This window comes from Oncorhynchus clarkii, chromosome 22 (assembly GCF_045791955.1).
Source record: "Oncorhynchus clarkii lewisi isolate Uvic-CL-2024 chromosome 22, UVic_Ocla_1.0, whole genome shotgun sequence".
Classification (NCBI taxonomy): Eukaryota; Metazoa; Chordata; class Actinopteri; order Salmoniformes; family Salmonidae; genus Oncorhynchus; species Oncorhynchus clarkii.
This window is the reverse complement of record NC_092168.1, coordinates 18,161,932-18,179,288: the sequence shown is the minus strand read 5'-3', so window position 1 is coordinate 18,179,288 and position 17,357 is coordinate 18,161,932. Positions and strand designations below refer to the sequence as shown.

The following is a 17,357-nucleotide window of genomic DNA, read 5'->3' as shown; positions in this document are numbered from 1 at the left end:
TAAAACTGCACAACCAAGCCTTTGTTTGAGCACTTGACTCTAACATAGTTCTAAATCAAATGAGAGATTCCTCACCCACTTTCTTTGACAAATATACTTTTAACTGTTAATTAATGGGAGCTGGGCAAGTCATAGGCAAGTCGTGAGATACATCAAAGTATTGCAAATAAGTCTGCAAACATGTTAACAACCTGGTAAGCCTTTTGTTACATGTACTGTATGTCTGCAAAGCATAGAAGTTTTTAACTCATTATTGAACTAATATGGAAAGATATGATGACACTAAATGAGATAAGCTGTCCAGTGACACAATCTTGAACAAAACGACAAATGTCCTCATTTTAACATCCTGAGACCTCATTTAGATTACTTCAAAGAACTTTCAAAGAGCTGTTACTTCAATATCCAATCATTAAAATCCCCTGTTGCTGATCTGCAAATGGAAAGTCCTTGTCTAAAACATTGGATTAAATGTTATGCAAAACCGTGCTGCAGTTTCTCTCTAGTTGTTTACTGACTGAATGCAGCACTCTCGAGAGGGATTCAACCCCTGACCCTCCTCTAGGTCCAAAGTGGTTAACAGAGCACTCACCAGCCAGAAGGACATTGCAGAGCTTTCAATGGGAAACTTATAGGACAACCACTCCTCTCTTAGGTCCAGAACCAGGTAAGGTCCAGAATATTTAATTAGGTTTGCCTGGAGCTCACGGGGACTGTGCCATAGTCCCTCTAGTAACACAAACTGAACTGAGAGACAGAGCCTGGCAGTCTAGCCTTTATCCTGACATATTTCCTGAGCTGCATTGTTAGACTGGGAAAGAGAAAACACACACACACACACACACACACACACTCACTCTCACACACAGACAGAAAGACCGAAACACTCGCACGCTCACACCCACACACAGGCACAAGCGTGCACACACACACATACACTCATACTAACGCACACACACACACACACACACACACACACACACACACACACACACACACACACACACACACACACACACACACACACACACACACACACACACACACACACACACACACACACACACACACACACACAGGCATGCTTGCACATACACACACAACACGCACAGGGCAGTGGAAATGTTGTCTCACTCTCGGGGATCACACCATGGAGCGACCTGCAGAGTGAGTCCAGTAGGAGCTGTTGTTCTTTCCTTTATGTTTTGGGCCAAGGTCACTGTTTAACCTGTGGCTGGTGGGGAGGCGGTAGCCTGCTCCCCAGGACGCGTCAAGTCCTTGTTGATTATTGACAGAACATGGAAACCTTTCCAGCCTGCCAAGACTGAGCTCTCCATATCTCACCACACTGTTTGTTGACCACAGCTCATTTACGGTCAGTTCATTATGGTAAAGAATAGATTTACCTTCAATCCATTAGGTATAGACACATAACCTTTTGTGTGTGATTTAGTGGCAATACGGGCGTGGTACTCTTCGCAGGATTTAGAGGCAAGGTCTAAAGCTGAGAGTGTGAGAGAGGAATGACCCAGAAATGCTATGGATAGGGGATCTGAGAGAAGGGTCTCCAAATGTGATAGAGTAACAGCTGTAGTTGAGAGACCAAAACAGAAACCCATTAGTTAATTTTAACTGACCTTTTAAACCTTTTCACATACTACGTTATAGATATGAAAGAAATATGTATTTTTTTTCCATCGCTATGTTGAAACAAAAATGGATACATTTAAAACTGTAAAGGATTTACACAATAAAGTCAAAGACATTTATTTTGGAGTATTCAAAGAGTGAAACATATAGATTGGGAGAATATAGAGTGTGATGGTCAGCAGAACCAGGGATGGGGTGGGGTGAAGAGGTCAGGTGCACAGCCAGGAGCCAATGAGGGGCCAGGCAGGCTAGGGTCACCCTTTGCGTTATAGCAGGCGCTAAATTGAAAACGTTTCAACCTGACACATTTGTTGGAACTTGAGTGTGAGATGAGTTAGCGGCACGACACAGTGCTAACATTCAGGTCGGCTTGTCCTCCTTTGAAGCTGAAATAGATTTATGGCACTTCCACAATGGAGTTGTGCTTTCATTTTCCCAGAGATTGCTTGGCAAATGCCTCTCCTAGTGATATCCTCAAGCGGATATGTCGGATTTCTATCCCCCGAATCTACAAGGCACCAGGAGGGACACGATCCTGCATTCTCTTTCACACACACTAGATGTGATGACACCTCTTATCATCATCGCCTTTACTGTAACGTCACAGACGCCCATGTTTTTATACGCCTCTATTCTATCACAACAACTACATAGAAATGGGTGATTTTCAGACAAGGCGAGATTATATCATGTAAAGAAAGTAGCAGGGGAGGTGTTGATATGGTATTCAAGTTTTTGTGTGAAAGTGACCCAAAATATATGTGTGTGTGTGTGTGTGTGTGTGTGTGTGTGTGTGTGTGTGTGTGTGTGTGTGTGTGTGTGTGTGTGTGTGTGTGTGTGTGTGTGTGTGTGTGTGTGTGTGTGTGTGTATGTGTGTCCGGTATAAACAAAGACACCCAGAACAATCTGTTCCCTAGCAGCGGCCAGGTCAGCTGGGGAAGCAGTAGAGCTGCAAGCGGATTGGATAGGGTGTGTTCTCCAACACCATCATGGATGGAGAAAAAAAACAGTTTCCATCAACAGGCTCTGCACAGGAAACACTGTGTCCCCAGCAGGAAGCGCCTGTACAGAACAACAGAGTGGACAGGGAGAACTAACTGCATGTGTGAGAGAGAACTGGATACTGCTGTAAACACAGCACCACACCCCCTTAGGGCTGCTAGTCTCTGGGGTACCCTGTCACCTCAACGAGTTCACACCACACCCCTTTAATGAGGGCGCACCGTGGATTGCGTCATTTCCTGGAAGCTTTCCAAGAAACCAATGAGAGTTACTTGGCAGGTTCACGTGTGGTCATACATTAAGTCAATACACTCCACATGTGCTATCCGTGACAACCATGTTAATGCAGCAATACATACTGAAGGCAAAGGCTAATGATGAGTGGGCAATGTACAAAATGTATGATATCCTATGCATGTAAATATATTATTACATCTTACAAAGCTTTTGGATTTATATTATACTGTGTTATGCTTTGTGGCGTTGTGCAGCGGCAAGTGCAGTGAGTAAGGAGTAGATATTTCAGCTCCTCCTGTTGGGATTGACACGGGGCATTGACAAGCCCATGCTAGTAGAAAAGACAGGGCTATTGGAGACTAAAACACAAGGAAAGTTTATCAGGACTCAGACCACGTTTTCGTTACATTGAAAGAAGGGGTAGGTGGGTTTGAAGGGGTTTGCCTTGTCACTCAACTTCTGACAAGTGTTTCTTCACAAGCGCAATAGTAACCTTAGCAATAGTGATTCTGTCCAATGGCGGTGCCTTATGCAAATAGCCCCATGGGCAGTTGTAAAGGGGCACGCTTGACTGGCTGCGAAACTGTGTCCGTCACATTGGTTTTCCATTTCACATGAACTTCCCTTTGTGCTAAAAAGTCTGTTTTTGTATGGTTTAATTGAATTAACTCCTGTGGAGGAAACAGATGCCTCGCTTTGGAGAAGGGGGAGACAGTCCTTACGGAAAAACCACATGAATTCACGTGATCTTATGAGAAGTTAATGTGATAACATACAGTACCAGTCAAAAGTTTGGACACACCTACTCATTCAAGGGTTTTTCTATATTTGTACTATTTTCTACATTGTAGAATAATAGTGAAGACATCAAAACTATGAAACCACCAGTGAAGGAAAAAATACCCAACTGTCATACTTTAAAATAAATACCTTAAAAGAAAATTACTCAGGTAAAAGTGAAAGTCACCCAGTAAAATACTACTTGAGTAAAAGTCAAAAAGTATTTGGTTTTAAATACACTTAATTAAGTATCAAAAGTAAAAGTATAAATCATTTCAAATTCCTTATATTAAGCAAACCAGACGGCACCATTTTCTTGTTTTTTAAATGTACGGATAGCCAGAGACACGCTTCAACAGTCAGACATAATTTACATTCCTAAAGAAAATATTGTACTTTTTACTCCATACATTTTCCCTGACACCCAAAAGTACTCATTACATTTTGAATGCTTACTGCCTCTGATCTGGCAGACTCACTAAACACAAATGCTTTGTTCATAAATTATGTCTGAGAGTTGGAGCCCCTGGCTGTTAAAATACATGAACATTGTGCTTTCTGGATTGCTTAATATAAGGAATTTGAAATTGATACTTAAGTATATTTTAGCAATTACATTTACTTTGATACTTAGGTACACAGCTGAAGTAGAAAGTTTACATACACTTAGGTTGGAGTCATTAACCTCTCTTGGGTAGGGGGCAGTATTTTCACATCCAGATGAGAAGCGTGCCCAAAGTAAACTGCCTGTTACTCAGGCCCAGAAACACTATGGCAGGCAAAATTGTAGTTTTTCTAGGTGGCTCCCATTTTGGCTCTAGTGTTTCCAAGCTCGTGGAAGAGAGCGCATTCTTTGGTATTTTTCTCCGGTAAAGACAATAACGATTCTCCTTCTTAAATGTTATAGTTTTTTACGTATTAGGGTACCTAAGGTTTGATTATAAACGTTGTTGGACCTGTTTGAAAAAGTTTATTAGTAACGTTTGGGATTCATTTTGTATGCCTTTTGATGGAGGGAAACTGGGTGGATTATTGACTGAAGCGCTCCAGCTAAACTAAGTTTTTATGGATATAAAGAAGGACATTATCGAACAAAAGGACCATTTGTGATGTATCTGGGACCTTTTGGTGTGCCAACAGAAGAATATCATCAAAGGTAAGGCATGTATTATATCGCTATTTCTGACTTTCGTGGCGCACCTGCCTGGTTGAAATATGTTCTTCATGCTTTTGTATGCGGGGTGCTGTCCTCAGATAATCGCATGGTGTGCTTTCGCCGTAAAGCCTTTTTTTGAAATCTGACACAGCGGCTGGATTAACACGAAGTTATTTTCAAGTTTATTTTCATGTAGTACACTTGTGATTTTATGAAAGTTAAATATGTATAATTCTGTAGTTTGAATTTTGCTTTATTTTCATGTATTACTACACTTGTGATTTTATGAAAGTAAAATATTTATAATTCTGTAGTTTGAATTTCGCGCTCTGCAAATCCACCGGATGTTGGCCAGGTGGGACGCTACCTGCCCATAAGAAGTTAAAACTAGTTTTTAACCACTCCACAAATGTCTTGTTACAAACTAGTTTTGGAAAGTCGGTTAGGACATCTACTTTGTGCATGACACAAGTAATTTTTCCAACAACTGTTTACAGACAGATTATTTAACTTATAATTCACTCTATCACATTTCAAGTGGGTCAGAAGTTTACATACACGTACAAGTTGACTGTGCCTTTAACCTGAGTGTATTTTGGCAGTATTTTGATGTTTGGATGAAAAACATGCCCAAATGAAACTGCCTATTTCTCAGGCCCAGAATCTAGAATATGCATATAATTGTCAGATTAGGATAGAAAACACTCTAAAGTTTCCAAAACTGTCAGAATATTGTCTGTGAGTATAACAGAACTGATATTGCAGGCGAAAACCTGAGGAAAATCCAACCCGGAACAGCCCTCTCTCTGGACGTGAGAGGACACATACAGGCCTAAAGGCCCTAACTCCCTATCCGGGAACAGGCCTCTCTCTCCTGGGATGAGAGTACACATACAGGCCTAAAGGCCCTAACTCCCTATCCGGGAACAGCCCTCTCTCTCCGGGCATGAGAGTACACATACAGGTCTATAGGCCCTCACTCCCCACCCGGGTAACACCCCTCTATTTCCGGCCATGAGAGTAGAGCTTAACCCCTGGAGCTATGGACCTCCAGGCCCATAGGCCCTCACTCACCACCCAGGTAATTCTTCAACATAAAGGCGTGAAACTACGTCTAAAGGCTGTAGACACCTTATGGAAAACGTAGAAAAAGAATCTGGTTGATATTCCTTTCAATGGGCAGTAGGGATGCATAGAAAGACAGGGGTTTCAAAATAATGGTCACTTCCTGATTGGATTTTTCTCAGGATTTCGCCTGGAAAATCAGTTCTGTTATACTCACAGACAATATTTTTACAGTTTTGGAAACTTTAGAATGTTATGCAAAATATGCAGTTTATTGAACAAAACATGCATGTATTATGTAACAAGAAGTCCTATGAGTGTTATCTGATGAAGCTCATCAAAGGTTAGTGATGAATTTTATCTCTCTGCTTTTTTTGACTCCTCTCTTTGGCTGGAAAAATGGCTGTGTTTTTCTGTGAGTTGGTGGTGACCTAACATAGTTTGTGGTGCTTTCGCTGTAAAGCATTTTTGAAATCAGACACTGTTTATCTTTAAAATGGTGTAAAATACTTGTATGCTTGAGGAATTTTAATTATGAGATTTTTGTTTGATTTTTGTTTGGTGCCCTGCACTTTCACTGGCTGTTGGCCAGAGAGGTTAAACAGGTTAACATTCACAAGAACGCAGGGCCAGATGGATTACCAGGATGCGTACACAGAGAATGCATTGACCAGCTGACAAGTTTCTTCACTGACATTTTCAACCTCTCCCTGACCCAGTCTGTTATACCTACATGTTTGAAGCAGACCACCACAGTCCCTGTGCCCAAGAACACCTGTCTAAATTACTGCCGCCCCATAGCACACACATTTGTAGCCATTAAACGCTTTGAAAGGATGGTCATTAACACCATCATCTAAGAAACCCTGGACCCACTCCAATTCACATACTGCCCAAACAGATCCACAGATTCCATCCTCAAAACGTTGCCAACCAAATTAAAGCCACTCTAAGTGACTGTATTAACATCCTTTGTGTCTCAACAGCTGTCCATGCCAGAGTCTTTGTGGGCGACTTTCCGCATTGCTGAATCTGTAATGTCTTGAAAGCCTGTTTCTAAAAGAAATCTCATTCACACATCTTTTGACCCCAAACCATTAATTTACTCAAACAGTCACAGAGTTGACTAAACTAACATTGTTAACAGTTATAGATGCCCTAAAATCTGTCAAATTCATAACAGACATTAATTAGCGTATCATTTCTTGGAAGCAACTCTTAAGCTTTAGTGAGACGGCATATATTTCCTGTAAATTGGGTGCTATTCACACACATCTTCCCTCACAGTAAGAGTCAACTCTATTTTTGACTAGGCAAGTCAGTTAAGAAAAATTCTTATTTCCAATGACGGCATAGGTTAACTGGTTTGTTCAGGGGCAGAACGACAGATTTTGACCTTGTCAGCTCAGAGATTCAATCTTGCAACTTTTCGGTTACTAGTCCAACGCTCTAACCACTAGGCTACCTGCCACCCCAATCATGTAACCTCTATTGCACACCACACAGCCTTTTCCCACCTGGACAAAATAAACAACTACATCAGAATGTTGTTCATTGACTATAGCTTAGTGTTGAACACCATAGCTCATCACTAAACTAAGGTCCCTGGGACTGAACACCTCTCTCTGCAACTCAATCCTGGACTTCCTGATGGGCCGCCCCCAGGTGGTGAGGGTAGGCAACAAGACATCCACCACACGGACCCTCAACACGGGGGCTCCTCAGGGGTCCCCTCCTGTACTCCCTGTTCATCTATGACTGCTTGAAAGCGCACGACTTCAACACCATCATCAAGTTTGCCAACAACATGACGTGGTGGGCCTGACCACCAATGACGATGAGACAGACTATAGGGAGGTGGTCAGACAGCTGGCAGTGTGGTACTAGGACAACAACCTCTCCCTCAATGTGGGCAAGACAAAGGAGTTTATCATTTCTTTCCATTATTATTATTACTTGTATTCTGCATTGTTGGGAAGGGCCCATAAGTAAGCATTTCACTGTTGGTCTACACTTATTGTTCACGAAGCATGTGACAATGAACATTTTATTTTATTTGATCAATTTAATAGTTTTCCTTGAGTGTATTTTAACAAAGCTGACATTGAGTTTGTCCAAAGTGTTTGAATACACGTGAAATCAGTTATACTGTGGACTCAGACATGGTAGCGTAGCAGGAACATCGGAATGCCGTCAACCAAGAGGTTTTGACTTCAAATCCTAGGTGAGGACATGTTGAATAATAATTACGGTATAAATAAACAATCAAAATGTATGTCATATATGTATATGAAAACACTTTGATTCTCGAGATATCCTAACGACTAATTCTTATTTGCAGGGCATCGCCTTTGAAATCTCATGTTAAATACACTAGTTGACCAAAAGTATGTGGACACCAGCTGGTTGAATATCTCATTCCAAAATCATGGGCAATAATATGGAGTTGGTCCCCCCTTTGCTGCTATAACATCCTACACTCTTCTGGGAAGGCTTCCCATTAGTTGTCAAAATCAAATAAAATGTTATTGGTCACATACACATGGTTAGCAGATGTTAATGAGTGTAGCGAAATGCTTGTGCTACTAGTTCCGACAGAGCAGTAATATCTAACAATTCCCCAACAACTACCTAATACAAACAAATCTAAAGGGCAATTGAGAATATGTACATATACTGTAAGTATATGGATGAGCGCCATAGGCAAGGTGCAGTAGATGGTGTAAAATACAGTATATACATGTGATATGAGTAATGTAAGATATGTAAACATTATTCAAGTGTCATTATTTAAAGTGGCATTGTTTAAAGTGACTAGTGATCCGTTTACTAAAGTGTCCAGTGATTGGGTCTCAATGTAGGCAGCAGCCTCTCTGAGTTAGTGATTGCTTTTTAGCAGTCTGATGGCCTTGAGATAGAAGCTGTTTTTCAATCTCTCGGTCCCAGCTTTGATGCACCTGCACTGACCTCACCTTCTGGATGATAGTGGTGTGAACAGGTAGTGGCTCGGGTGGTTTTTGTCCTTGATGATTTTTTTGGCCTTCCTGTGACATCGGGTGCTGTAGGTGTCATGGAGGGAAGGTAGTTTGCCCCCGGTGATGCGTTGTGCACACCGCACCACCCTCTGGAGAGCCTTGCGGTTGAGGGCGGTGCAGTTGCCGTACCAGGCTGTGATACAGCCGGACAGGATGCTCTCGATTGTGCATCTGTAAAGGTTTGTCAGGGTTTTGGGTGACAAGACACATTTCTTCAGCCTCCTGAGGTGGAAGAGGCGCTGTTGCGCCTTCTTCACCACACTGTCTGTGTAGGTGGACCATTTCAGTTTGTCTGTGATGTGGACACCCGGGAACTTAAAACTTTCCACCTTCTCCACTGCTGTCCCTTCGATGTGGATAGAGGGTGCTCCCTCTGCTGTTTCCAGATGACCACGATCATCTCCTATGTTTTGTTGACGTTGAATGAGAGGTTGTTTTCCTGACACCACTCTCCTAGTGCCCACACCTCCTCCCTGTAGGCTGTCACGTCGTTGTTGGTGATCAGGCCCACTGTGTCGTCTGCAAACTTGATGATTGAGTTGGAGGAGTACATGGCCACGCAGTCATGGGTGAACAGGGACTACAGGAGAGGGCTGAGCACACACCCTTGTGGGGCCCCAGTGTTGAGGGTCAGCAAAGTGGAGATGTTGTTTCCTACCTTCACCACCTGGGGGCGGCCCATCAGATAGTCCAGGACCCAGCTTGATGATGAGTTTGGAGGGTAGTATGGTGTTGAATGCTGAGCTGTAGTCGATGAACAGCATTCTTACATAGCTATTCCTTTTGTCCAGATGGGATAGGGCAGTGTGCAGTGTGATGGCGATTGCGTCATCTGTGGACCTGTTGGGGCGGTATCCAAACTGAAGTGAGACTAGGGTGGCCGGTAAGGTGGCGGTGATATGATCCTTGACTAGCCTCTCAAAGTACCTCATGATGACAGAAGTGAGTGCTAGTAGTTGTCATTTAGTTCAGTTAACTTTTCCTTCTTGGGTACAGGAACAATGGTAGCCATCTTGAAACATGTTCTGACAACAGACTGGGATAGGGAGCGATTGAATATGTCCGTAAACACACCAGTCAGCTGGTCTGCGCATGCTCTGAGGACATGTCAAGGGATACCGCCTGGGCTAGCAGCCTTGCGAGGGTTAACAAGTTTAAATGTTTTACTCAAGTCAGACACGGAGAAGGAGAGGGAGGATGCAGTCTTTGTTAGTGAGCCACGACCGTGGCACTGTATTATCCTCAAAGCGGGCAAAGAAGGTGTTTAGTTTGTCTGGAAGCGTGACGTTGGTGTCCGTGACATGGCTGTTTTTGTTTTTGTGGTCAGTGATTTCCTGTAGACCCTGCCACATATGTCTCGTGTCTGAGTGTTTTAATTGTGACTCCACCTTGTCCCTGTACCGGCATTTCGCTTGCTTGATTGCCTTGCGGAGGGAATAACTTCACTGTTTATATTCAGCCATATTTCCAGACCTCTTTCCATGGTAAAATGCAGTGGTTCGCGCTTTCAGTTTTGCGCAAATACCACCATCCATCCACAGTTTCAGGTTAGGGTAGGTTTTAATAGTCATAGTGGGTACAACATATCCAATGCACTTCTTTATAAACGCACTCTCCGAGTCATCGTATAAGTCAATGTTGTTCACTGAGTTTGACAGGAACATTTTCCAGTCACAGTCAAAACAATTTTGAAGCGTGGCTTCCGATTGGTCAGACCAGCGTTGAAGGGCTCTCGTCACTGGTAAATCCTGTTTGAGTTTCTGCCTATAAGACTGAACGAGCAAGATGGCGTCGTGGTCGTATTTGCCGAAAGGAGGGCGGGGGAGGGCTTTGCATGCATTGCGGAAGTTAGAGTAGCAGTGGTCGAGAGTATTAGCCTGTGCAATAATTATTTTGGTAGGTAAAATGGCTGGCAATTGATTGTAAGGAATTCTAAGTAGGGTGAGCAGGACTTGAGTTCCTGTATGTTGTTATGATTACAACATGAGTCATCAACTCTTGCTCGAATTTCGTCTACCTTGTTGTCAAGAGACTGGACATTGGCGAGCCTGACCAGAAGGCCACTCCGTCTGCCCCTTCTGCGGTGCCGTTGTTTGGGTTGGCCACTGGGATCAGATCCATTGTCCTGGGTGGTGGTCCGAATTGAGGATTCACTTCAGGAAAGTCATATTCCTGGTTGTAATGTTGGTAAGTTGACGTTGCTCTTATATCCAATAGTTCTTCCAGGCTGTATGTAATAAGAATTAAGATTTCCTGTCGTTACAATGTAAGAAATAATAAAAAATAAAAAATAAACTATACTGCATAGTTTCCGAAGAACGCGAAGCGAGGCAATCATTTCTGTTGGCACCATTTGACACGATGTTGGAACATTGCTGCGAGGACTTGCTTCCATTCAGCCACAAAAGCATTGGTTAAGTCGGGCACTAACTTAGGGCGATTAGGCCTGGCTTGCAGTCAGCGTTCCAATTCATCCCAAAGGTGTTCGAAGGGGTTGAGGTCAGGGCTCTGTGCAGGCAAGCCAAGTTCTTCTACACCATTTCTGTATAGACCTCACTTTGTGCACGGGGGCATTGTCATGCTGAGACAGGAAAGGGCCTTCCCCAAACTGTTGCCACAAAGTTGGAAGCACAGAATTGTCTAGAATGTCATTGTACACTGTAGTGTTAAGATTTCCATTCACTGGAAGTAAGGGGCCTTGTCCGAATCTTCAAAAACAGCCCCAGACAATTATTCCTCCTTCACCAATCTTTATAGTTGGAACTATGCATTCGGGCAGGTATCGTTCTCCTGGCATCCGCCAAATCCAGATTCGTCAGATGGTGAAGAGTGATTCATCACTCCAGAGAACGCTGCCCACTGCTCCAGAGTCCAATGGCAGTGAGCTTTACACCACACCAGCCGACACTTGGCATTGAGCATGGTAATCTTAGGCTTGTATGCGGCTGCTCGTCCATGGAAACCCATTTCATCAAGCTCCCTACGAACAGTTCTTGTGCTGACGTTGCTTTCTGAAGCAGTTTGGAACTTGGCAGCGAGTGTTGCAAACGAGGACAGGCGATTTTTACAAGTTTCAGTTCTCTACGTTTCCATTCTGTAAGCTTGTGTGGCCTACCACTTCGTGACTGAGGCGTTGTTGCTCCTAGATGTTTCCACTTCGCAATAACAGCACTTACAGTTGACTGAGGCAGCTCTGACTTGTTGGAAAGGTGGAATCCTATGACTGTGCCACATTGAATGTCACTGAGCTCTTCAGTAAGGCCATTATAATGCCAATTGTTGTCTATGGAGTTTGCATGGCTGTGTGCTCTATTTTTTACACCTGTCAACAATGGGTGTGACTGAAATAGATGAATCCACTAATTTAAAGTGGTGTCCACATACCTTTGTATATATAGTGTATATCCACACTGAAACGTGTGAAATCATGAGGGTTTTTTTCCATAAGGGAGGGTATCATCCATCTGCATATTGTTCTGTTAGGAAGGGAGACAGCAAAAATTACTTAATTGTTGATTAATGGAAGGATATAAAGCTCTAGATGACTCCCATGGGAAAATTAAGCAAGGTGTCTACGATTCACATGGTCTGCATAAAAAAAAACATTTTCCCTATTTTGTGCACTACTTTTGGTCATTTGGCCATAAAAGTTGTTAGTGGGAATTTAGCCTTGGAGTGGTCACACAAATACACTGCGCAAGTCACTACCTTCTCTCAAAAATAACCACATCATCTCTCACCATCTTGACAGTGTCACCATCTGCTGGCCAAAGACCACAGGTTCTCTGTTTTCCAGGTTTCCATCCTCCAATCTTTGTCATTTTATACAGATTATCTCTCGCCACTGTCTGGTTCTTTCTCTCCATTTCTCTCACACACAATCATGGATGTCATGGTTTTCTAATTTCTAATTTCTTACTTCTGAAGCAACTCAGTGCATCAAGTAATATGCCTCAATTCAGACACATTTTGTTGTCAACCTCCTTATGGTACTTTTGTGACAGTGATCTTAAGACTAAGATCAACACGCTCCCTTGGAACTGAATCGGACAGCAGCTTTCTGGAAGAAGAAAACAGGAGAGACAGTATACTTGTATTGTTTTGTCTAGATGTGAGGTCCCAGCTTGACAGCGGCCATGGAATGTAAATGCTGTGTTTGTTTTGCCTTCCTCCCTTTCTTTCATGTCTGCTCCTCTTCAGTCCGACCATCAGTATATCGCCCGACCTCAAATAATAACCTAACGCCAGACTTCAAATAAACACGGCGTCACTCACGTCTCAAGTAGATAGAACTGTAATGGAAACAAATGTTTGCCCAGTCTCTGAGCAAGTGCTAGGGAAAAGAGGCCTCAATCAGTCATCTCAATTTGCTTGAGTTCTGGTGAAGAAGATGTCTGCAGTTTTGTCAACAATATATAGACGTCTCAGAGCCTATAGGGATGGGAGAATGAGCATAGAGCCACACAGTGACCAAGTGCATTGAAAAAGGGTGCTGTCAAAAAGGCATCTAGTCTGGTCTTCCTTAACCAGTCTTTTCAGATTGTAGTTCAGGACAAAACACATTGGGAAAAAAACATGACACAAACTACGTTTCCATCCAGTCATACCGTATAAAAAAACAACAACATGACAGCTGTGACGGAAACAGGAAGTTTCAGTACAATTTTCTAAATGCCGACAGATGATTTGTTCGTTCGACATGGTGGGATATTTTTGTGTCGGTAAAATTAAGTATGCAATAAATGGTAGTGGAAACATTATTATGCACAAATATGTATATAATAAAACATCATATTGAAGTAAACTAAGAGTCACGCGATGATATGGTGTGCTGTCTATGGCTCGGGAAACCATACAGTTTATTAGGCTACAGATGAAATAAGTTATGATGAACTTCACAGGATGGTGAAAGTGGACGGTTGTGAGCTTGATGCTCCTTTCCAATAAATATCGAGGGTCTTATTCTGGTGACACGTCGATCAAATCAAATCAAACTTTATTTGTCACATGCGCCAAATACAACAAGTGTAGACCTTACTGTGAAATGCTTACTTACAAGCCCTTAACTCTTCTTGAACTGCACTATTGGTTAAGAAAATATTTCCCAAATAAGAAAAGGTAACACAATAAGAATAACAATAACGAGGCTAGAGAGGGGGTACCAGTACCGAGTCAGTGTGCAGTGGTACAGGTTAGTCGAGGTCATTTCTACATGGAGGTAGGGATAAAGTGACTTTGCATAGATAATCAATTGATGCTTGACTGCCGTTGGACAAATACAAATAATCTCCTTCTTATCCATAATAATCTGATCATGCACAACCTACTTGCACTGTATCTGTGATCTGTTGGCTAGAGCAAATGTGCCAAGACCAGAGTAGGCACATTTTCTATTTAACGCATGTCACGTCTGCTCCCTCTCCGGCCTCTAGGTAACCAGGCTGCTCCACACCTGAACACACCATCGTTACGCGCACTTGTGCGTCATCACTCCCCTGGCTTCCTTCCCTATATATGTCACTACCTTTGATAGGCGTTATTGTTTCTGTGTCATGTCTGTGCGTTGTCCGTGTTTCTTATTTTGTATTATGTTGTGTTTATTTATTAAAACACTCACTTTTTTACAGGTTTTATGTGAAAAATATCGGTTGTTGAAAATGCGATGGAAACTTGAGATTTTTATTCAGTACATGAAAACTTGAGTAAAAAAGTATATTTTGTGGGCACCAGGCCATCACGTACTGATTTTTAACCGCAAGAAGTCAGTTTGGTAGAAACACACAACTGGTGGGAAAATGCGTACATTTTTCTTTATGGTGATTTTAGAATATTTACATGAAAATCTGTCGCCAATTGGATGGAAACCTAGCTACAGCCTTGAAATATTCCTATGGTCAAAGTCAGTTTTTGATTCCCATTATATACCGAACAAAAATCTAAACACAACATGTAAAGTGTTGGGCCAATGTTTTATGAGATGGAATAAAAGATCCCAGAAATGTTCCATATCCACAAAAAGCTTATTTCTCTCAAATTTTGTGCACAAATTTGTTTACATCCCTATTAGTGAGCATTTCTCCTTTGCCAAGCTAATCAATCCACTTGACTGGTGTGGCATATCAATAAGCTGATTAAAGAGCATAATCATTACACAAGTGCACTTTGTGCTGGGGACAATATAAGGGGACAATATAAGTTTTGTCACACAACACAATGCAACAGATGTCTCAAGTTTTGAGGGAGCTTGCAATTGGCATGCTGACTGCAGGAATGTCTACCAGAGCTGTTGGCAGAGAATTTAATGTTTGTTTCTCTACCATAAACCGCTTCCAACATCGTTTTAGAGAATTTCGCAGTACGTACAACCAGCCACACAACTCCTGACCAAGTGTAACCACGCCAGCCCAGGACCTCCACATCTGGCTTCTTCACCTGCGGGATCGTCTGAGACCAGACACCTGGACAGCTGATGAAACTGAGGAGTATATCTGTCTGTAATAAAGGAAAAAAACTAATTCTAGTTGGCTGGGCCGGGTTCCTCAGTGGGTGACCCTGGCTCAAGTGAGTGGGCCTATACCCTCCCAGCCCACCCATGGCTGTGCCCCTGCTCATGTGAAATCCATAGATTAGTGCCTAATGAATTTATTTAAATGGCCTGATTTCCTTATATGAACTGTAACTAAGTAAAATCATTGAAATTGTTTAATGTTGCGTTTATGTTTTTGTTCAGTACATTGTCACATTTCAACTGATCTGACAGATAACTGGCAAACATTCATTGGATAGCTAAAAAGAAGTTTGGCTACAATATGCTGTCCTAACATTCAAAAATGTTACCAAGGGGACATCGTCCACTGAACCTCCTTTCATCCTGAAAAGAGTCAGAGTTAATCTTGCGAAGGTGTTTTGTGGAGGCAGAATGAGTATTTATGAAAATCTAAATGTGAACAAATCTTGTCTGCTTGGTGGCTGAACCAGTCTCAAAATCAATCCATATGAAACAAAAGGCATGAATGCTAACAACGCTAGTTCACACACTGAATGCTGAATACTCCCTGTAGCTAGCTAGTGTAGTGAAGTTCTACCTAATCCACAAATTAGTTTTCATTAGTGATGCACCGATGTGACATTTTTGGACGATACCGATATCCAATATTTTCCTTGCCCCAAAAAACGATACTGATACCCAATATATACAGTGGGGGAAAAAAGTATTTAGTCAGCCACCAATTGTGCAAGTTCTCCCACTTAAAAAGATGAGAGAGGCCTGTAATTTTCATCATAGGTACACTTCAACTATGACAGACAAAATGATGAAACAAAATGAATTTATTTGCAAATTATGGTGGAAAATAAGTATTTGGTCAATAGCAAAAGTTTATCTCAATACTTTGTAAATGTATAATAAATAAACACACACACACATGTCTAAGGCACTGCATCTCAGTGCAAGAGGCACCACTACAGTCCCTGGTTCGAATCCAGGCTGTATCACATCCGGTCATGATTGGGAGTCCCATAGGGTGGCACACAATTGGCCCAGCGTCGTCCGGGCCGCCATTGTAAATAAGAATTTGTTCTAAACTGACTTTCCTAGTTAAATAAAGGTTACTCACACACACAAACCACATTGACTAAAAAGTTATTTTGTTGGCATTCACGTATGTCCCCATTACCAGTAAAGCATAATCAAAACCTATTTATTTCACTTACTTGCTGTGCTGTTTCGTTGTTCATTTGTTTATACCGCTGAGTGTGCGTTTCAATAAGCATTTCTCTACGGCTGGCCATGGTTTCCACCTGGCTACCCCTAACCCGGCCAACAACTTTGCACCCCCTGCAGCAACTGGCCCAAGCCATCAGACAGCTGATGTTCTGAAAGAGCTACAAAATCTGGATCAATTCAAATCAGCCTGGCTAGACAATCTGGAACCTCTCTTCCTAAAATTATCTGCCGCCATTGTTGCAACCCTTATTACTAATCTGTTCAACCTCTCTTTCGTATCGTCTGAGATTCCTAAAGATTGGAAAGCGGCCACAGTCATCCCCCTCTTCAAAGGGGGAGACACTCTAGACCCAAACTGTTAAAGACCTATATCCATCCCGCCCTGCCATTCTAAAAGTCTTCGAAAACCAAGTGAACAAACAGATCACCGACCATTTCGAATCCCACCGTACCTTCTCCACTTTGCAATCTGGTTTCCGAGCTGGTCACGGGTGCCCCTCAGTCACTCTAAAGGTCCTAAACGATATCATAACCACAATCGATAAAAGACAATACTGTGCAGCCGTCTTCATCGACCTGGCCAAGGCCGGCAGACTCAACAACCGTGGTTTCACTAATGACTACCTCGCCTGGTTCACTAACTACTTCTCAGATAGGGTTAGGTGTGTCAAATCGGAGGGCCTGTTGTCCGGATCTCTGGCAGTAT

The 17,357-nt window shown here is 42.4% G+C and overlaps 1 protein-coding gene across 3 annotated transcripts in view; it reads right to left on the bottom strand.

The window, feature by feature from the left end:
• LOC139380518 (tensin 1b) overlaps positions 1-17,357 on the bottom strand; it is a 291,929-nt gene that overhangs the window by 239,193 nt on the left and 35,379 nt on the right. The window contains exon 1 of one of the 3 annotated variants that reach the window (XM_071123244.1): positions 593-743. The exons of the other annotated variants lie outside the window; for them this stretch is intronic. Within the exon in view, the coding sequence (XP_070979345.1) occupies positions 593-607 (15 nt within the window). The 5' untranslated portion in view covers positions 608-743. Of the gene's footprint in view, positions 1-592; positions 744-17,357 lie in introns of those variants that run through there. 3 annotated transcript variants of the gene reach the window in all.